This window comes from Aquarana catesbeiana, linkage group LG02, assembly GCF_042186555.1.
Source record: "Aquarana catesbeiana isolate 2022-GZ linkage group LG02, ASM4218655v1, whole genome shotgun sequence".
In the NCBI taxonomy this organism is placed as follows: Eukaryota; Metazoa; Chordata; class Amphibia; order Anura; family Ranidae; genus Aquarana; species Aquarana catesbeiana.
The window spans coordinates 158,809,715-158,833,115 of record NC_133325.1 but is presented as its reverse complement, the minus strand read 5'-3'; the positions used below and the strand labels follow the sequence as shown (position 1 = coordinate 158,833,115).

At 40.6% G+C, this 23,401-nt stretch overlaps 1 protein-coding gene across 1 annotated transcript in view; it reads left to right on the top strand.

The window, feature by feature from the left end:
- The first annotated feature begins 4,163 nt into the window (after nt 1-4,163).
- Nucleotides 4,164-23,401, top strand: part of LOC141127350 (thiol S-methyltransferase TMT1A-like) — a 32,448-nt gene continuing 13,210 nt past the window's right edge. Inside the window, exon 1 of the mRNA XM_073613690.1 lies at nt 4,164-4,744. Within this exon, the coding sequence (XP_073469791.1) occupies nt 4,247-4,744 (498 nt within the window). The 5' untranslated portion in view covers nt 4,164-4,246. The remainder of the gene's footprint in view (nt 4,745-23,401) is intronic.

Sequence of the window (23,401 nt, the reverse complement as noted above, 5' to 3'; positions counted from 1 at the left end):
CCACTGGGGTATTAGGGCTACACGTTCCTTTCTGGACCACCATCACCCTCTACAGGGTGCACAAAATGAATTTATAGGGGAACTTTTGGAATTTATGCTTCAAAACAATTTTTTTCAATTCCTCGGCCACTACTACCAACAGGTGAGGGGCACAAGCATGGGAGCCCCGTGGGCATCCTCCTATGCGTGTCTCCACCTGGGCCTGTGGGAGGAGGAGATAGTCTATAAGTCCTTGATGTACCTTGGCCACTCCCTCCTGTGGCTAAGGTACATCGATGACATCTTTATGGTGTGGAAGGGTTCAGAGGAACAACTTACGGAGTTCATTCTTGAGTTAAACTCCAATGATAGGAATATTCGGCTGACCTTCTCACACCATGAAGAGACGCTCCCTTTCCTTGATCTACAGATTGGTAGGGCCGGTAATAAATTCCGTACTAGCACCTTTAGAAAACCGACAGATGATCCTGGATGACATCTAGTGGCAAAGAAGCGTAAATTCACTCGAGATCCCTGTCTATTTATACCTGACTCACGGACTCCTCCTTGCTCTGAGGAAACCAGCGACAATTGGCTGGTGAAACGCGTCAGCACGTGACGTCAGCACGCTATCCCGGAAGCCATGTGCAGCGCTCGGCGGATATTATAGCTCAAGCAGCAGTCTGGCATCAGCTCTAGGACTCATACTCCAAGCCACCAGCTGGGGAGAAGTATGGCAAGACAGGGAATCGGGTCGCTGTTCGGGTGGTGAGATAAGTACCCCCTCATATATGACCATTTGCTTTCTCCACTGCTCTTAGCCCAGCCTCCCCCTCTGCCTGCTGCAATCATCCTATGCATATAATAGCTGCTTTTTACTGCGGGCTTCTCTGCTGTGCTTGACGCTACTCTTCTAATACCTATCTGCTTATATAGATGAACTGTTAGATCTTGCTGGTCATCCCTGCTGTGTGTCCCCCTGGCATCTATATTGCCCAGTTCCTGCCTACCTCTACCTGATGTTTTGGCCTATGGACTCTATCACAGTTTATATCCACTTCTACCCACACACCTGTTATACCATGCCCCTGAAGAGCGATCCACAAACTGTGCTACTTTAGTTCAGCAATTTTTTTGCTATTACAATCAACAACAAGTGGTGAATGGAGTGTGATTGTGGTATGTTTGGCCATGGCTTCCCCTGTTTTTAATGACAACGTTGTCAATTTTATGGTAAGGGCCAGTGATAGTCACTCACTATAGCCCTCTCTGCTTCCAATTGTTACTAATTTGTGTGGTGTGTTTTTCTAATTGTTAATAAAATTTGGCTTGGTTTTCAGACAAATGCTTGAGGGTTTTCTGTCCTCTTGAGAGAATTCTTCCCTCTGTTTTTTGTCATATGCTCTAGGACATCCCTGACAAGCATCCCGCATGTTTCATGCGGTTGATTGTCTTACATAAGCCGGTCTTTTCTAATTAACCTATAACCAAGGGTTGATCCAGGCCAACCTCATTTATTTTTTCCTTGTCAGCGTGACCAGAACGGAGTAAAAAGAGTGATGCAGCACCTCTAAGGAAAAATTCAGATGAAGTTACGGTTACCAGCGACATCCAATCCAAAACTGGTCAGATATGTGGATGTTGATTGGCCCGGTGACCGTACAGACCGCAAGGGAAGGAAGCATAAGTTGGTCAACTGTCGCTCTATCTTCATCTGAAGCAGAGTACATTGCAGCAGCACATGCATGTCAAGAAGCAATATAGATTTGTCAACTTTTTGTGAACATTGGGATAGACATGTCAAAACCAATTCCCATTTTGAAGACAACCAGGGATGTATAAAGCTTCACAATCAGAAAGGGTCAATCCTAGGACCAAACACATCAATGTCAAGTATCACCTACTGAGGGATAATCAAGAGTAAGGTATTATTGACATTCAATATTGCCCATCAGAGGAGATGACTGCTGATGCACTCACCAAGCCTTTATTGAGGGAACGTCATAGTTATTTCCAGAAGAAGCTGAATATAATTTGACAAAGCATATGCTGTTGAGAAGGGGTGTTGGAAACGTACAACAGCAAGTTGCTTAGAAACTGACTAATATATATATATATATATATATCTATAGTGTATAGTTCAAGTCAAGTATTCTATGATATGAGAGGAAGTACCCTCTGTACCTAAGTATGCACTTGTTTGTGTTCTCTTTCTGTCTGTCTCCATGATGATAAAAGGCATGTAATGTATTTCTCCATGAAAGTAAAGCTAATTGCTGAAACAAGAAGCTTCCAGCTCATATTTATTCAATAACCTGCTAATACAATGGACACGCAAAGCAGCGGTTCTTCTCGAGTGCCCCCACAGCAAGCAGCCGGCAGGAGGAGGGGGCCTGGAATGCCAGCAGGGGACCCGAGAAGAGGATGATCATGGCTGCTCTGGCTGTGCAAAGCTACTGCACAGAGCAGGTGAGTGTGACTTGTTTGTTGTTTAAAAAAAAAACAAGCCTTTAGTATAGTTTTATTTGTGTTAGATTAGCACATAAAGTGCTAGCACGGCTTACATCTATTGCGTCCATATATTTTGGCTTTTTTGCTCAGGGTGATATTTTTTATATTATTTTATTACTGAGAACATATCTTGTGATTTCAGTTAACAAAAGCCACAGTGTTGTCAGTCCACAACAGAAAATTAGGAGCTGAGTGCATGCAAAGTTCAACAATAGTTTTCTGTACTTGCAGGGCCCTACAGGAATGTGAAAATAGGAATGTATTAGAGAGATGTACTGCATAGACCTTTTTTCCCCTGACACTTTCATTTATGTAGATATTAGGGATGCACCGATACCAGTTTTTTAAGGCCGAGTACGACTACCCATACTTTTACTCAAGTACTCGCCGATACCGATTACCGATACCTATTTTTTTAAATAAAAATATATTTACATTTTTATAACTTTAAAGGGGTTGCAAAGGTTCAGGGTTTAAAAAACAAACAAAAAACAAACATGTCATACCTACCTCTGCTGTGCAGTTGGTTTTGCACAGAGTGGCCCAGAGCCTCCTCTTCTGGGGTCCCTCAGTGGCGCTCCAGGCTCCTCCTCTTCTCGAGTGCCCCGTCAGAGAAGCGCTCTCCTTCATGGACACCCATGCGGGCATGCTCCTGTGTCCTGCTTCTGCATCTATTGACACAGAAAGCAGGACTCGGCCCCGTCCCCCAGCGCCCACTGGATTTGATTGACAGCAGCGGGAGGCAATGGCTGCGCTGCTATCAATCTATCCAATCAGGACACGAGACACCGGCCGGAGCTGGTGTGCTCGTTCCCGTCGTGATAAACACAGTGTTCAGGTAAGTGTAATGGGGGCTCGCGGGGGCTGCTGAGTGACAGAAGGTTTTTCACCTTAATGCATAGAATGTGTATTTGTGTACTCTGCTTCTTCAGCTTTTTTATCTGTCAATGTAGCCGAAGAAGGAACCTGGTGTTCCAAAGGCTTGTATTTTCTAGTCTGTATTCAGACCTGGGCATTTTGAATCACGGGCAGAATTGCTGCAATTTTAGAACGCTTTGCTAAAATGACAAATTGCACAACACAAATGAAAAATGCCATTCATATTATTTCACTCCTAAAAAACAATGCCTATTTGTTACTGCTACTTTTCCAAAATAATAATTGTGCCACCTGTCTCGGCCCCGTCCACATGTGTTCACATGCTTATTTTTGGTTCACTCTGCTGTTTGTATTTTATGCACCACAGGCTTGAAGAAGAAATAAAAAAGAAATAAACAGATGGCACCCTGCATTAGTCTTGATGACGTCTGGACCTTAGATCTCTGGGGCATAGGGGAAAAACACTTTGGGGGAGTGGAGGATCAGGTAAGTAAATCTTTTCTATATCCCCTAGAGCTAAAGGTGCAATTAACCCCTGCAGGGGAGGATGTTCAAGTTTCATGGAGTTCAGCTTTAATAAATCAGGCCCTCTGCATGTGGATTGGAAGCATAGCTTATTAGCATTGCCATGCATGCAAGTGTTACATTCTTACTGAAAGTCAAACTGACCAATAGCATGTTCAAAAATGACTGTAACAAACCCTGACAAATGTTACATTTATGTGAATGCTGAATAAAGCTTTCTACAGTGTCAGCATTTTAAATCACTCCACGCCTCCCTTTCTGTAACTCAGAGAGGAGGATCTATTTCCACATATCTAGGATTACTCAGCCTGATATCTATTCACTGCCTGCTGCAGCACTTGAGCTCCCAAACATGTCTGCAATCATTTGTTTTTTACAGCTCATATTGGCTGTTATAGTGCTGCCTCTCCATATTCTTCAATACCTTGGAATCTGGGGTTTGGTAGTAAAGAAAATTTTTCCCTTGTTTTTATCCAAATTCACTGTATCATACAACAAGGTGATGGAAGAACAGAAAAGGAGTTTATTCAGCAACCTATCTGATTTTGCAGGCTCATCTAAAAAGCTCAGGCTTCTAGATGTTGGTTGTGGCACAGGTGCCAACTTTAAATTCTACCCCAACGGATGCAGGGTGACCTGTCTGGATCTCAACCCAAACCTCCAAACATTCCTCAGCAAAAGCCAAGCAGAGAATGACCACCTAAAATATGATGAGTTTCTAGTTGCATCAGCAGACAACATGACGCCAGTGGCTAATGCCTCTATGGATGTGGTTGTATGTACCCTGCTGGCTTGTTCTGTGCCAAGCACACCAGCAGTACTGAAGGAGGTGCAGAGGGTCCTTAGGCCGGTAAGTTTTTTTATTATCAAATTCCAGGCAACACACCCACTTTTGCTTTAGTTTTTATATTTCTATTTTTCCTTGTCAAAAGAAGTTTATTGAGTATACAATGTTATAAAGACACATAAAGTAAGTGTACAAGGATCTATAAAGTAAGCTCATTGTTTTACAGTAGGGTTTATATAGGTAAATATCATGAAATTTCAAATATTAAACATTGGGTTCACGTAAACCTAAATTAAAGATATATATCATTTCCTTAGTTACTTTTGTAGGTATTTAAATGATTTATACCTACTATACATATTGTTTACAAGTAGAGTGTATATAGGTCAAATAAATTCTGATAATGAGCTTTAATCGTAAGGTGGAGAAAAGGAAAGAGAGAGAAGAAAAAGGGTTGAAAGGTAGAGGTATGGTCCACAAGGTTGTCCCGCTCGTCAGTTTATTATTCTTTTTAGTTCTCTTTGAAGCCTTAGAATGGGTGTCTCTGTAAGTCATTTAATCTGTTACCATGGCAACAGGACAGAGTCATTGAAGTTTGACAGGAACTGTTGTTTTATCCAAGAATGCCAAAGTTTTTCAAATTTTGGAATTTGATTTTGATCGATGGCTACCATCTTAGCATGGGACATTGTATTATTCATTCTGTGAATTGTTTCTGCTAGTACCAATGTAGGAGATTTCCATGCCTTGGCCACTGTTTGTTTTGCAGCCGTTATTAGTTGGATCATAAGTTTGAATTGAGAGAGTGTTAACCATTCCGGTTTTAGATTAAGTAAAGTTAAATATGGATCTGGTTGTATTATTTTTTTAAATATTTTAGATGCAATCACGAAGACTTCCTTCCAGAAGGTTTGGATTACTGGGCACGTCCACCATATGTGTAAATATGTGCCTATTTCTGGGCATCCTCGAAAACAAAGAGCTGAGATATTAGGTGAATATTTTGCCACTCTAGCGGGTACAAGGTACCAGCGAGTTAGGACTTTATAATTTGTCTCCAGTGCTAAGATGTTGGGTGAAGATGACTTAGATGTGAGCCATATGTTAGACCAGTCCGTGTCTTCTAAAGTTCGTCCCAGATCCTCCTCCCACCTCTGAACGTAAGAGGGTCTATTAAGATTTGGTATTCCATATAATTGATTATAAAGTGATGAAATTGTACCTTTAGCAAATGGATCTTTTGTACAGATTGATTCAAAAATGGATAATTGGGATAATGGTGTATCCCCCTTTAGGAATGGTGTATAGAAATTTTTGATTTGGAGATATCTAAATATCTCAGAGTTTGGTAGATCATATTTTTCTCTAAGCGATGGGAATGAAAGGAATGATTTAGATGCTATGAAGTCATTTAGTGTCTGAATGCCTGATGTTGTCCAAGCTTTAAAAGAATTTGGGTAGATCCATGCCGGATAAAAGGCCGGATTTCTGATAAAAGAAAGGAGAGGATTGTGTGGAGATTGTAACTGATATTTGGTTTTTAGTTTATCCCAGAGAGATAAGAAGTGTTTAGTTATGGGATTATGAATTTTAAAGCGGTCTTTAGGATCAAGCCATAATAAATTTGATATTAATAGAGGGTCATTTTCTGAAGCCTCTATAAATACCCATAATGGGATTTCCTGTTTTGCATGGTATTTGGACAGACTGGTCAAATGTGCCGCTCTGTAGTAGTTAGTAAAATTAGGGTATCCCAGGCCTCCTTTATTTTTGGGAAGATGTAGTGTGTGTATATAGGTATACGTGGTTTAGAAGAGCCCCATATAAACGAAGTTGCTCTTTTTTGTACTATTCTCAAAAAATAGGAAGGAATTGGAATAGGGAGGACTCTGAATAGATAAAGCAATTTGGGTAGAATAGTCATTTTGATTGCATTAATCTTCCCCATCCAGGATAAAGGAAGTTGCGACCATTGTTTTATTAGATTTGTGATCTGTCTTAATACAGGAGGATAATTGGTTGAGAATAAGTCAGAATGAGAGGCTGTTAAATGAATTCCAAGATATGGGATTGATTTTTCTGCCCATGTGAATGGGAGAAAAGCCCTAGCCGGGATCAATTCCATGTTTGTGAGTGAAATATTAAGCACTAGGCATTTCTTAGGATTAATCATAAGGCCGGATAAGGCTGCAAATCCATCAAGAGCTGGTATTAAGTTAGGACCAGAGACCTGTGGTGATGATAGAAAAAGTAATATATCGTCTGCAAATATACATAATTTGTGTGTAATACCTCCTACTTCAATGCCAGTTATAGTTTGGTTTGTTCTGATATATTGGGCCATGGGTTCGAGTATAAGGGCAAATAATAAGGGAGATAATGGGCAACCCTGTCGGGTACCTCTTTCGATATTAAAGGCTTCAGATTTGTATCCAGCATATTTTATATAGGCTTTGGGTTTATTATATAATGCTTTGATCCATGTTAAAAAGTGGGGTCCAAAACCCCATTTTTGTAATGAATATTGCATATATTGCCAGGATACTGTGTCAAATGCCCTCTTAATGTCGAGAGATAGAAAACATAAAGGGATTTTCTGTTTTTTAGCAATATGTGCCAATAACACTGCCCTGCGTATATTATCGCCTGCCTGTCTATTTGGCATGAAGCCTACTTGATCTCTATGTATTAATTTTCCTATAATGCTATTGAGGCGTTTTGCTATTATTTTTGCTAATAATTTAATATCGAGGTTTAACAGAGAGATAGGCCGATAATTCACACAGGAAGTATCATCAGAAAGGGGTTTTGGGATCATACAAACAATTGCCATTAGTGTTTCTTGCCGAAAAGAATGTCCATCTAGAAGTTTGTTAAAAGTTTCAGTGAGAATGGGAGAGAGTATTTCTGAGAATGTTTTATAGTATAAAGCCGAGTAGCCGTCTGGGCCTGGTCTTTTGTTAAGTTTTAGGTCTTTCATGGTGTTAGCAACTTCATCTATAGTTATAGGCTCATCCAAACTGCTTTTTTGATTCTGAGATAACTCAGGTAAGGTTATTTTTGAGAAGAAGGATTCAGCCTCTGTAGGATTAAATTCATTGTTTGTCTTGTATAAAGTTGCGAGATGTGAGTGAAATTTATGTACTATTTTAACTGGATTACAAGTGTAAACATTTTTTGATAATTTCAAACGTATTGGTTTGAAAGATTTGTTAGTTGAATTTAATGCCCGAGCCAAATATGTACCTGGTTTGTTTGTATTCATGTAGAAATTGTGTTTGGAGCGTTTGAGGGATTTATCAACTGACTCAGTGAGAAATAGATCGTATTCCAATCTAGATTTTTCCAGATGAGATTTTGTACTCTGAGATGGATTATCTTGAAATGATATGTAGGCTGCATTAAAATTGAGTTCTAGTTTTTTTGCTAGATTTTTGCGTTCCCGTTTAAATAGTGCCATTTGTCTTTGTATTGTACCACGCAAGACAGGCTTATGAGCTTCCCACAGTGTTATTGGGGAGATGTCTGTTGTATTATTAATTGATATGTATTCCTTTAAAGCTTGTTCAATGGCCATCTGATGTAGTGGGTGTTTGAGCATTATGTCCGGTAAGTACCACGTTGGGTCATGCGCTTTTGGTATGGCTGAGGCTATAGTAGTGTATACTGCATTATGATCAGACCACGGAATCGGAATTATATCTGATGCAATAATTTCTGGTATCATTCCTATTGTTAGAAAAATATGATCTATTCTGGTGATGGTTTGATGAGGGTGCGAGAAATAAGTGAATTGCTTTTTCATTGGGTTACTTTCTCTCCATGAATCTACCAGATTGTATTTGGAAAGAAGTTGAGAAAAAGGTAATCTAGAGGTTATTTTGGATGGTGTAAAAGGTGATTTATCTAGAAATGGGAGGAGGACCTGGTTCGAATCCCCACACATTATCACTGTTCCTATTTTGTGTGTATTAATCACTTGTAATATATGTGAGAGGAATGGTGTAGGTTGTTTGTTAGGAGCGTAGTAGGAAATCACCGTCATTGCTGTATCCATTATATAACCCATGAGTATCAGGTATCTACCTTCTGGGTCTTTAATTTCTGATGATAAGGTGAATGGTGTGGATCGGTGAAATGCAATTAGAGTTCCCCTTTGCTTGGTACAGGCAGAAGCCGTGTAAATTTGTTGATAAAAAGGAGAAATATATTTTGGAGTAGAATCTTTGGTGAAGTGTGTTTCTTGGAGGCATACTATGTGAGCCTTCTTGTTATGGAAAGTACGGAAGGCTTTGGTCCTTTTTTGAGGGACATTTATTCCCTGAACATTCAGGGAAAGTATATTCAGCGGTGCCATGGCAATAGATCAAATAGTTTTGACTTACTTTTTGTTATGCAGAGCTGACTGCGCAGATCAACCTGTGTGGACTGAAGAGATGAATAGATAGAAAAGAAACCAGTGAATTCTGGAGTAAAGAGTAAACAAAAAACATATGAGATTAGATGATACATTGTATAAATTATTTTTCGCAAGTAATCACAATTTACCCGTGAAAGAGAATAAATATCTCTCTCAGGGGAATAAGTGCCTTCGTCACAACCCCACATAATATGGTTGGGAGAATGAGGAGGGCTAATGGGGGTACACGGATCTTCCGCTTACAGGAGAGAAGTGCTATGTCAAAAGACATCAAAATGATGTTTCATTAGTTGGAGTGCAGAATATAGTTTTTGTTGAAATTATTTATTCCAGGGTGGTTGTATATGGTTAGTCTTGCCCTAGGCTAAATAATTCAGTTAGAAAGGTACTGTTAATAACTTTGGTATTGATGAAGATAGTTTGAATTATTTTGGGATTTTAACCCTTTTAGAGTAAACAATTACATATTTTATTCATATGTACATGTTTAGATATGTTAATTCATAAAATTGAGGTTGTATTGCTTCAGATTAGAATAAACAAAAACATAATTCTAGGAACTAGTTAGGTAATAATATATTTGTTTTAAGAAAAGAAAGAAAAAAAAAAAAAAAAAAAAAAAAAAAGAGCTTCCATTACTTCTGGATTATTGAACATATTTGTCCTAAAAAGTAATAAATCTATTGTTATTACCTGATAATATATAACTGAACAAGAATTTCCTTATTTCACTTATATATTCTAAGGCTATATGAATCAGAAGTAATAAGAAATATAACTGGAATGTAACATGATCCCACACAGTGTGTGACTATCAGAATGCAGTTACATTCAGTTATAAGTATAGGTTTTTTATAGAGAACCATCTCTTAGTATAATAAATGAAGAGATATCAGGAATTAGGATGTCAGTCCATTGAATCTTCTTGGTCCATGGATGATGTGGCATAACGGCCTCTTTTGTGAGAATGATGATTCCCATTTTGTTCTGGAATTTTCTGGGTGCTGCCTGAAGGTGAAGATGATGCCATTCTTCTGCGTGTGGGAGTGTTGCTGCTTGTGGGTTCTGTCAGATTTAATTTTAAAAGGGTTTGTTGTAATTCATCTGCTGATCTGCTTCTGTAAATTGTACCTTGGTAGTTAAATCTGACTGAAAAGGGGAAGCCCCATTGATACATAATGTTGTGGCGTTGCAGTTCCATTAGTTGGGGTTTCATGGATCGTCTTTTAGTAATAGTAAGTTGGGATAGGTCAGCAAAAATTTGATAATTGTGTCCTTGAAAATTAAGTTCCTTTTTTTCTCTTGCAGCAATTAGTATTTGTTCTTTCGTTCTGTAATAATGAAATTTTGTGATTATATTACGTGGGGGTCCATCTTTCTTTTTGGCTGTGAGGGCTCTGTGTACTCTGTCCAGTTCTAAACGTTCAATAGGGATATCTGGCTTTAGTTCTTGTAATAGAGCAGTAATAGTAGATTGCAGGTCTGTCACAGTTTCAGGTATTCCCCTTATGCGCAAGTTTGAACGTCTGGCTCTATTTTCGTAATCTTCGAGCTTAGTTTGAAGTATTAAATTCTCTTTTTTTAATTGTTCCAATTCTGTTATATTTTCTTGGGTTGTAATTTCAATTTCATCCATTTTTATTTCTAAGGCTGCGGTGCGGTTTCCCAGCTCTCTTATTTCTTTGGTTAGGCTGTTTGTTATTTGGTCTGAGGTTTGTTTTAAAGCCTTATGAAGCATCTTTTCAAATTGTAATAATATTACTGGGGATACTGAGGAGGCTTGTGGAGAAGTTTGTGAGAGGATTTGTTCTGTATCTGACTCAAATGGAGAGTCTTGCTGTGACATTTTCTGTCTGTGAGAGCGCCCTGATGCTGTATCTTGTGAGGTGACTGGAGCTGCTTCAGCTGCAGTGAGTGCCTGTGAGCTCTTTGTGAGGTGATTTTTATTTCTGCCACGGTTTCCTCCCAGTACCATATTTCCTGCCCAAACTTTCACAGTTTGTTCCCTGGGGCAAAAAGGTTCAAATGGATACCTTTTGAGCCTGCAGGCTCCGCTTTGTCCTTCTCTTCTCTCCTCAGCGGTGTGGAGCTCTAACAATGCATGTCTGCTCCGCTAGGCTCCGCCTCCTGCCCCCTTATATTTCTATTTTATCCTCACATGAGGACTTGCATGTTTTTGATCTCAGACAAGTGAATTCCCCAGTAAATCTTTAATCTCTACTTCTACAGTAATGTTTAACAGATACACAAAATCAAAGCAGTAACAAAGTTCACTTGCTTACGTATATGTGTAGAGCACTGCCTTAAGTACAGTCTGGAGGAAAGAAGGGAAAGGGGAGACATGATTAAAACCTTTAAATACATCAAGGGGGTAAATAAGGTTCAGGAGGGCAGTTTTTTTCAATATGAAACCAAAATCAAGAACACGGGGACATGACCTCAAACTAACTGGAGGAAAGTTCAAAACTAATCTTAGAAAGTATTATTTTACTGAAAGGGTAGTTGATGCTTGGAATAGACTACCAGCAGAGTTAGCAAGACAGTCAACAGTAAATGGCTTCAAACCTGCTTGGGACAAACATAGATCTATACTCCACCAATAAAGTTAACGAAAAAAACAAAACAAAAAACAATAAAAAATGGGCAGATGCGATGGATTACTCAGTCTTTTTTCTGCTGTCACTTTTCTGTTTCTTAACACAATCAAAAGAAATCAGTAATTTGCTGCAAAACTTCACCTTTCTTTGATCCCTCATGCAAAAGACATCACAGTGCAGGGTACTGTAAAAGTTGACCTGTTCCTCGAAACGCGTCAACTTTTATTGTACCCCACACTGTCTGTAATGTCTTTTGCATGAAGGATCAATAAAGGTGAAGTGTTGCAGAGAATTCCGGGTTTCTTTTGATTGTGTATCTGCAGACGAACTGTGCTAGCACCTTCCTTCATGTAAACCCTGGCTATGCTGTGGATGGATAGCTAATGTGCTCACCTGGAGCTGCTTTCTCTTTAGCATTGCCTTAAGCTGGCCATACACTGGTAAATTTTCTTATGTACATTGTATGAAACATTTCGTCAGCACATTCAATACCGTCATCAGAGACCATTAGAAAGTACTTCAAATTTCTGTTTGCTTTTAACATTTGATTTTGGAAAGAAAAGTATTTCCTTAACAAAAACCACATACACTGTTTGAATTTCATTAGTTTGGGAACATTTTTCCACCCTGCTCCTTCAATTTTTATCCTCAGTCAGTACAGTCAACAATGAGCTTTGATTCAACCCCATTACCTATTAGAAAATCAAACATTCCAAAATTGCAACTTTTCGTTTCCAATAATTTTATTGGTAAAATACAGGTAGTGCATATCAAACAAATACAAATGTCTAATAGAGGGACTGATTATCCATCAAGATCAACCAATGATAATATTCAAAAGAGGAAGAGGCCTGAGAATAGGCCTTTACGCCTACCCCACCCCTTAAATAGAAGAATTCCCAGGCTCCATTTAACCGGTCTGGGGGTGCAGTCGAGGAAGAAGAAAAATAAGACCCCTTTCACACTGCCAGCATTTTTCAGGTGCTACATCGCTAAAAATATGGCCTGAAAAAGCGGCTACATTCACTCCAGTGTGAAAGCCAGAGGGCTTTCATACTGGAGCAGTGCGCTGGCAGGGCGTTACAAAAAGGCCAAATAGCGCCGCTAAAACGACGGTAAAGCGGCGCTAAAAATAGCGTCGCTTTACCTCCGACGCCCCCCATGGCTCAGTGTGAAAGCCGTCTAAAGGAAAAAGGGAAAAGTAAAGGGTAAGTAAGGTGTTTTTCTTGTGATGATGATACTCCAAGCTTAGACTCCAGAAGCGCCTTCAGACTCTACAAGTGCCCTATCAGATAGTTAAGCCAAGGTTCCCAAATCTTTTCAAACTGTTGAATTTTATGATTGACGATGGTTGATAGTTTCTTGTTGATCTTTATCCAGGATAGCTTGGCCTTAAACAGGTCAAACGGTATCACAGGGGACCTTCACAACTTAGCTTTCAGGCCACCAAAAAGGCAAAAGAGGTCAATTTTCACACGCACCGCAAAGCTTCTAAAACTGGGCGTCCCAGCGGGGCCTCTTGTGGATCTTTTTTAAGATCTGTGCCCATTAACGAGTAGAGAAAATTGTATCCCCTATCCAGAATCGATAAACTTTTGGGCACTAGCACCAAATATGGAGGGACGAACCATCTTGGGAGCAGCCTCTAAAACAGCATGGGGAGGCTCTCAGGATGTAGGAAGCCAGTCTCATTGGGACCATGTACCATCTAAGCAGCACTTTGTGATTTGCCTCTATAAGTGAGGTGGTAATATACCGGTATGTTCTGGATGCATTGCCCATTGGATTGTGCCAATCCTCAAGATCCAACTCCACTTGCAGGTCCTGTTCCCATTCTATCATATAACGTTGTTTAGAAGATGACAATAGCATGGAGTAAATTGTGGATATAAAGTCATGCTGTATATCGCATATTACACATACATTTTCAAAAGCAGTCTGGCTAGCAATATCTCACAGTCATTGTATTGACTGTAAGAAATGAGGCAGTTGTGTATAATGATAGACCTCAGTTTCAGGAAGTTGGTGTCTTTCCCGTAATAATTGGAGCAAAAGAACCCCCACACACACACACAGAAGTCTGCTATGCGCTGAAATCCCTTATTTGTCCGCCATTTGAAGAATGCGGGGGGTGAGACGCGGGCAGGCCTGTACTGGCCATCGGGACTACAGGGAGTTTCCCGGTGGGCCGATGGCTCAGCGGGCTGGTTTCAGTGACAGCCTGTCAAAGTAATGGCTTTCTTGGTTCGCCCTCAACTTCACACAGTGATGTGAGAAAGATGAGAAAAATACAGAGGAAAATAAGTGAAATAGTAAAAGAGGTTAGTGAGGACTTCTTATGTTATGCTACTTATGTTTTTTTGCACAATTGGGTATAGTTTATATACTGTTTTTGTGCTTGTTTGCACAAATAAAGTGGACCGGTCTGGATGAAGTCCAGGGCCAAATTTTTATCCCAGTCCAGCCCTGGACGCGGGTTGAACAACGGGTTAGACAAGATAGGAGCAAGGGGGCTATGGGCTTATTGGAGATGAGATGAGATTTATTGAGGCTGTCCCATAAGCCTAAGGAAAATGAAAGGGTGGGACAGAGAATAGGCGGTCTTGCTTTTGACAGTAACCACATCAGGTTGCTAGGAGGCCTGTGGGAAGTGACTGAGTTCTCTCAAAATTGCAATATTTCAAAACCAAATTTAACCTGAGTCTGGCCAGTTTAATTATCACACTGCACACAGCTGTGCACGTGGACACACTACAGGTAGGATTACAGATAGCCTTTTATTTGTTTTACATTTAGAGTAGCAAAAACAGGGAACATTGTTCTAGTGTTACTGATACAGAATAACCTGTGCTGAATATGGTCAGGTCATGCTGTGCTATAAATGAAAGGTCAATTTTAGCTTTGTTGCTGGTATGGTTTTGTTGCAAACCGATGTCAAAATAGATTAAATACAAAATTAAGATTTGTGTTATTGCACTAAACCTCATCAGGTTCTTTATTCTTTGAAGTCATACCGCAAATTCCAACTTCACTGTGTGCATTTTGTGGGTTGGAACCCCAAAAACAGAAACCAAAAATGATTCTTATTGTACCTAGGTTGACAGACTTGGGATCCACATTAGTAGGGGTCCAGAACATTACCAATACAAACTTAGGATGCCACAAAAATGAAACAAGCTAAAAAAAAAGGGGGGGGGAGTTAACAAACGAATATACAACACAATAATGTGCATCTATGGATAGGATGAGCATCGTTTAACAAGATGAGAGTGCATTTTTGCAGCTTACTTGCAATCCAGAGTGGCCTTTAGGCTCCCAGTTGTATATATCCCTCTTGATGTCACTGTGACAAGCCAAATAAAACAAAATCAGACTTGCACTGCTTAGATTTCCAGAAGAGACTATAGGCTCCATTAACAATCACTTTAACAACAAGTATCTTTATTTTAGCCATGTGACTACATTTCTCAAATCATATTAGACTTAAAATAAATGTGAACCCCTTACATGATAAAACAAAAGTATATGTGAACCCTTAAAGAGGAAGTAAACCCTGATGGGTTTTACTTCCTCTTTTGCGCCCTGCAAATCCTGCAAATTAAAAGCATAATGGGCTAGTATGCATAGCATACTGGCCCATTATGTGACACTTACCTGCAAACGAATGCCGCGCTGTCCCTTGTGCAGGCGGCATCCATCTTCACCCCTCTTCCTACCGCGGACTCTGGCTCTGTGACTGGCCAGAGCCACGTGACGTCACTCCCACGCATGCGCGTGGGAGCTGTCAGTCATGCCACACGCTGGGGAAGAAATGGCACGGAGGTCCATTTCTTCACAGCGCATGCGCTGATTACATCATCGGCGCACTACAAGTGAAATATCTCCTAAACGGCACAAGATATTTCCACTACCTATAGGTAAGCCTTATTCTAGGATTACCTATAGGTAAAAGTCAGGAGGGAGGGTTTACAACCACTTTAACCCTTACGGGTTAAAACAATCCATTCCATTTAAAATAGGAATACAAGACAAAATTGTCCTGTAGTCGCAATCGCAGTTTGGTCATCTCCTGTAGTCGCATCTGCAGTCTGGTCATCTCCTGTAGTCACAATTGCAGTCTCTGGTCATTTCCTGTAGTTGCATCCGCAGTCTACTTAAAAGTAGTACCTGCTGTTGCACTGCACAAATCCCTTTATTACACTTTATTTATGATATCTATGGCTATGCATATTTATTGAATCCATATTGAGCACTATATTTGATTGGCTGCTTGCTTCTGCTTGGGCCTGACACACACGCACAATCATACGTGATGATGACCTAAAAGTTATCATCATGTGCGATTGTGCGTGTGTGCCAAGCAGAAGCAGCCAATCAAATATAGTGCTCAATATGGATTAAATAAATAGATATCATAAATAAAGTGTAATAAAGTGATGTGTGCAACAAGCTCATTAAACAGCCCACATTTAGTGACAGTTCATGAACTGAAAACTTTGCAGGACACGAACTTTCACTGAATGTAGACTGTTTAATGAACAGGGGTGGACTGACCTATCGGGCGCTTTATGTAGTGCCAATCCATAATTTGTTAATTGAACGATTAAAGAGCTTGACTTCTAGTTTTGTTAGGTGTTTTTTTTTTTGTTTTGACAGGGGTGCAGTTTCAGTGCTTGCCATAGGTGCCATTTTCACTAGATACGCCTCTGGAGGCATCCACAGTATTTCCAGAGGCTTGTGTTGAACCCCACAGTGAACAGACACCACCGGAATCCTTCCTTTTATAGAAAATGACAATGCAGAGTTTTCTCACTTGATGGCCAGGTCTCACAGTTACATTCCACTGGCTAACCTTCAAAGATACATGATATTTTACATATGAATGCACTGCATGCACTATACTCTCTGCCCAGCTGTCTAAATGTAAGAACTAACACAATTGACGCATGTCAATTAAAAGTTGCTGTCTTTGATACTAAGTATAGCTGTAGAAAGAATGTTTGCTGACAACTAATATTAAATGACTCTGGACCAGGGATCCTCAAACTACGGCCCTCCAGCTGTTGCAGAACTACACATCCCATGAGGCATTGTAAAACTCTGACATTCACAGACATGACTAGGCATGATGGGAATTGTAGTTCCTGAACAACTGGAGGGCCATAGTTTGAAGACCCCTGCTCTGGACTGTTAGCTTTTATAATTTTACAACCTTTATCCTAGTTGGCTTTATGACAGACGGTAATAACTCTTTAGCACCTGTCTAGAGTAAGATACCTGTTTATGCCTAATAAATAAATATTTATTGCTACGTTCTACTTCTTATAAAGCAACACACTGCTGAAAATGGTAAAACCCAGCTAAATGCACAATAGGTGCATGAAAGCAAAAGGCCCACAAAGTCTTAAATTTCCACTACTCTGCCAACTGAGTAGAAAAGCCTGTCTGCTACCAGCACACTGCAAAGAATTGGTCTCTGAATGGAAGCAGTGGTCTCTCTGCCTTGCCCCCTGTTGTTGAGTCAGACCTATAGCTCTGCAATAAGAAAAGCTTATATTCCCTGTTGACTCAAGAACTCTAGCTATGACTCAGCAGGATTAGGAGGCTCATTTACACCATTTGCATTTGCACTGGGCAAGGCAGTCCCAATGCAAAGACATGGTAATTGCCCCTGAATTTTATTTGATAGGAGCCATGTACAGCAGAGCTCAGACTGGAAAAAGGAGAAGCACCACAAGGAGCCAATCAGTTATGTTACAGTGCAAGGAACATGATGATAGGAGGAGAGAGCAGAACAGACAGAAAGATGACCTCATCAGTCTGCTGCTTTTTCTTTCAGTGTCCAGCCACAGGTTAGGGGAGAGACAACACCTGTAAGTGTTACTTAAAAGCAAAGAATGGGCAAAGCTTTTTTTGGTAATATTTCTCTTCCGGGTCACAGGAGCGCATTTACAATTGCTCCCCTGTGACCTAGAATCAGAGGACACCGGACCAAAGCTCGCTGTCAACTGATGTCACGGAGCCAAGACCATATTGTCGGGATCCACCTGAATGCCTGATCGACAGCTGGCTCAGCCTCTCAGCATGCTAAGAGCCAGACCCATCTGCTCCCGCCCCCTCCCCAGCCCAGCACTCCAGTGAGCACTGGAGGGGCAGTGAGGAGAGCAGTGGCTGACAGTCACCACTCTCTGCTTCAGAAAGATCATGTGATCACTCATTAGTTAGTTCTAAGGTGAGTATGCATGTTTAGTTTTTTTACAAGTCCATTCTTCTTTAACTGCAGCAGAAAAAAATCAGGTCTTCCGACAGAGAAGGCTGTCAGAGCTGTGAAAATGTCAGTACCAAATGGATGGAATTACAAATCCTTAGGTTGGCAAAACAACCCCCAAATATGTATTTTACCTGTGTACTTAGCTGTTTACCTGGAGTTCTGCTTAAAGTGGAAGTCTAGTCAAAAACTATCTAAGCTTAAACCTGCTCCCACCCCTATTCTAAGCCCTATATTAATACCTTGTAAAGACATTCTAAGCCATATACTAACTACCTTGTAAAGGCATTCTAAGCTCTATACCAGTGATGGCGAACCTTGGCACCCCAGATGTTTTGGAACTACATTTCCCATGATGCTGAACTACACTGCAGAGTGCATAAGCATCATGGGAAATGTAGTTCCAAAACATCTGGGGTGCTAAGGTTAGCCATCACTGCCCTATACCAACTACCTTATAAAGAAAAGATGACTATACTTATGACCTATGACTATACTCAGAAGGCACTCCGGTCACATGATCTCCCCAGCGGCCAACTTCAGTGAAGAAGAAAGATCGCTGACAATGGCTTAGACCCCTTTCACACTGAGCCACGGCCACCTTAGTGCTAACATGCCACTCATTTTAGTGGCGCATTAGCGCTGTTTAAGCAGCGCTTTTCGACCGCTAGTGGGGAGCTTTTAACCCCAAAGAAGGGGTTCAAAACTTCCGTGTTAAGGCGCTTCGGAATTGCTTTTCCGTCGCTTCGGAAGCGCTGCCTGTTCATTCCAATAGGTAGGGCGTTTTGAGAGCACTAAACACAGCGCTCCCAAACCGCCCCAAAGGTGCTTGCAGGACTTTTCATAATGTCCCACAAGCGCACTGCCCCAGTGTGAAAAGTCACTATAAAGGCATCTGTTTTGGGTTGCCACTCCTCTACATTGAAGCCGGCTATGGGATCTGATCAAGTGATCAGACCAAAGCGTCCTCAGAATAGGTATGTATAGACATCTTTCCTTTACAGGGTAGTTAGTATAGGACTTGGAATAGGGGTGGGAACAGGTTTAAGGCTATGCTCACACTGATCCAACACAAAAGTCATATGACTTCTGATCTGACTTTGCCATGCTATTTCATGTCTGACTTCAATGCGACTTCAATGAACGGGATCCAACTTTGATCCGACCATACCAGGCCCTTTGTGACTGGTATGAATCTTGAGGGGGAACCCCACTACAAATTTTTTTTTCAAAACAGCGTGGGGTCCCACTCCCAAGAACATACCAGACCCTTTGGTCTGGTATGGATTTTGAGGGGAAAAAATGGCGTGGGGTCCCCCCCAAAATCCATATCAGACCAAGCCTGCAGCCTGGCAGGTAGGGAAGGGGGGGACAAGCACCCCCCGGACCATACCAGGTCACATGCCCTCAACATGGGGGGCTGGGTGTCCCTATGTTGATGGGGACCAGGGCCTCTTCCCGACAACCCTGGGCGGTGCTTCTGGGGGTCTGTGGGCTGGCGGCTAAGAGTATAGAAGCCCCCTTTAACAAGGGGGCCTGAGACCTTATGTAGTTTCACATAAAACAAGAGACGGTTTTCGAAAAGTCCTTTATTACAAATGAAGAATGTTCCCCGTCGTAGCTCTGTGTCTTCTTCCTCCGGTTCTTCTCCCTCCAGTTCGTCTCCCTCTGCTTCTTCTCCTGATTCTTCTCCACGTTCTTCTCCCTCCGCCGATGACTTCTTCCTCCGCCGACCCGGTCCTCCTCCTCCGACGTTGTTTCCCCCTGTTGTGTCAGGTCCAGTGTCTGCCAGTTCCTATATAGCCATGGGGCGTAGCCATCTGGGGATGTCACCCAGAGACCCCACCCACGTGATGTTACACGGAGAACCTACCCACTGTCACGAGGGCCAGGTATGGATCTGGGGGTGCCCCACGCAGTTTTTTTTTTTTTATTTTGTTGTGGCCAAGTCGGACCAAAGTAGTGCAGGAAGCATTTTCAAAGTCAGACCGACACAAGTCAGACCAGTTAAAACTGCTCTCATAGAGAGCAATTGATTTTGACATGTCATGCGACCTGTGCTCTCGAAGTCGGAGTGCATGTCGGACCAGTATGAATTGACCCAAAGCTCCAAAACGCTCTCAGTATTTACAAAAAGAAAAACAGTGTAGCGCTGGACTAATAAAGAGGGACACATGTATTGGTGTCTGTAATTATACAAGGACCCATAAAGTTATCACGAGTTAATAAATGATACTAAACAATAATCAATGTGATGCTGGTTTAAAGTGATCAGATGTGCATATATAATGAAAACACATGTGAATTATTCATCTGAAATCCAAAGTCCTCCCTGTCCACTACTTTGGGTTAGCTTTCCTTACGACCTATTCAAGCCAACATTGGGCCATTAAAAGGATAATTAAAAAACACTGGTCTGTCATTAAAAATGATCGAGTCTTAGGACCCCTACTGTCTGATAAACCACAAATTTTATTTAGGGGAGCCACTAGTTTCAGACATTTGTTGGCACCTAATATCCCAGTTCCACCCACACGCCCCACGTTTTTTGGGGATTTAAAGGGATTCTCCCCTTGCAGGAGATGAGGTTGGCAGAACACATTACCAATATCAAGCAGGGCTTCGACAAACACAGTGTCTCTAGACACTATGATGCAGTACATAACAGGTATCCTAAGGGAACTGTTTTTATTGGCATCGAGAAATATGTTCCCCATTGGCGGGGCAGTAACGGGAAAAGAACCATCTCTAGATCCGAAACGAATTGGATATATAGACTTAGTTCTCATGCCCCAAATGGGTTGAACATAGAGTGGGACATTAATTGTTTTATTAACAACAGCTGAAAATAAATTTATTTTTTTTATATAAAAGAATTCTTATTTTTATGTAATTTTAAACAAATTTTTATATATTTTGATAAGCCAAGTGTCTACATCAATATATATTTTTTTTTATATGTTGTAATCTTGTTTTTTTGTGCTTTGGCCAGTGATGCATCATGGCTGGTGGGTTATTTAACCTCACTCGTATTTATCCCATTTTACGTAACATTTTTCATGCACTTATTATGTGAAGTGTATTACTTTTAATTGTGTTTCTCTGGCGTTTGCCTATATTGGAGAACATTCTTTTTGCCAATAAATGGCAGTGTGTATCATACACTTCTGCCCTGTATGAATGACACAGTTATTTTTCACATTAAATGAGCATTTATGCACCTAATTCACTTTGGAGAATATCTCCTTTTTTGCCACTAGATGGCAGTGTGTATTATACACCTCTGCCCTGTATGAATGTCTCTGATTATTTCTTCTATACCCAATGAGCATTCACGTATTTAACCTATGGGCGTTTTAATTAGATTGGAGCAATTATGTATATTGGATTAATGTCCGCCCCTGTTCCCCTTCAGTCAATGAATGCGCTATGGCGCTGTAGCGCTTGTGTATTTATAGCGCATGCGCGAGCATGGTCACGTACTCCTGATGATGTCAGTTGTGACAAAATGGCCATAGGGTCACAACGCCGACACGCATCGCGCATGCGCGAACCGTTTTTAAACAGCTAAGGAGTTTTTGCACTGTCACTTTTTGCTGGAAGTGCTTTTGTTGTATTTTAGCTCAATAAATCGCCCCCTTTTTAGTCAATCTGCACTATTGGAGTCCCTTTTGTTTTTCTCTTGGGATCTGTGGCTCATTTATATCTGCCCCCCCCCCCCGAGAAGGAGTACTGAGGGTATCTATGGGAGCACCTTTTCCACATTGGAGTCTCCGTTGCTGAGGACCATTTGTCTGGTGAGAAGAACGGGAGAACAGTCCAGGGAATATACCATCTCTGGATATTTTCCACTACTAAGCCTGTATTGACCCCCCTGAGTAAGGGCGGTCGCAGGCTTTCTGGTAAGCCTTTCATTTTACCATCTGGTGGTGGGCTGCACTAAAGGTGGATCATGTAACCCTGAACCCTGCAATACCCCTCTTTGGATTTTTTTGGGATTCAGTTTTTTATTTGATACACTTATGAACTTTATTGTCCATTTTTTTGTACTTTTTTGTACTCTTTTCTTTATGCACACTTTTTAGGGTACGGACTCACATTTATAAGGACCATCACTATTGTGTATGTGTTTTTTATTATTTCATGATGATGTAGATTTCAGATGAATAATTCACATGTGTTTTCATTATATATGCACATCTGATCACTTTAAACCAGCATCACATTGATTATTGTTTAGTATCATTTATTAACTCATGATAACTTTATGGGTCCTTGTATAATTACAGACACCGATACATGTGTCCCTCTTTATTAGTCCAGCGCTACACTGTTTTTCTTTTTGTATATTTCATGTGCCCTTGTATTGGGGTTATTGTGTTTTAGCTGCAGGACTTCCTTCACGGTCCCCCATTTCAGTCTTTATTATCATTTATATTTAGCACCTAGCGCAATTTCTTTTTCTTTTTTTGTTGTTGCTCTCAGTATTTGACTGGACTTCTACTCCAGGCAGGTATAAAAGATGAAATTAATGCAGTTCTGTATTCACTAATGCATTATTAAATGCATTTTTTAAAATGCAAGCTATGTAAGTGCTGTAATTTGACTTGGTACCAGCTTCTTGCAATCACTGTACGGCAGAGCTCAGACTGAAAAAAAAAAAGCAGCAAAAGCAGCTAATCAGTTTATGCTGATTGGAATATTCTGATAAGAGGAGAAAGCGCTCATTGTTGTGCTGTTTCTCCTTCCCTGTTCAATCACAGGCTGGAGGAAGTTCCATGACAACCCGGCTCCGAGAATATGAGTGCTGACTCTCATTCAACTTGAAGACTGAGGACATCTTATGGCAGAAAATAAGTATGACATAGCTCTGGATTTAAGACGAATATTGCAGCAAAAGCTGCTTTGTTTTTTGTTTTTTTTAATGGACAACTCATGTTTTGTTTTATCGTTGACTGGAGTTCTGCTTTAAGGTAAAAAAACAAAAAAACAAACAAACAAAAAAAAAACAATAATTTATCATGTGCCAGACATGACTGTTGTTTTTCATCTGATTCTGAGAAATTTCCCTGTTGTGTCTTTGTTATAATTGTTTTCAGATGTACCATTTTACAGACATTTTCTAAGGTCCACTGCTGACACTTAGTAGATATTTCGCTAGAAACATTTACAAAAATGCAATTAGCGCAATTCTGCACTGTCATAACATTCAGATACAAGTGGAGTCTGGTGCTCTTCTGAGCTTGCCAGATCTTGTTGCTTAACATGGACCTTTGGTACCTGAAATCTAAGTGCATTTATTTTGTAGATCTTTTGTATTGATCTACATTTCACAAAATGTACAGTACTGTGAAATGTACTGGGGTGAAGGTTTTAAACATTTTGGTAAGTTTTATGGAGTAATCTGAAAACAAGAGCATTTTTGGCCATCTACC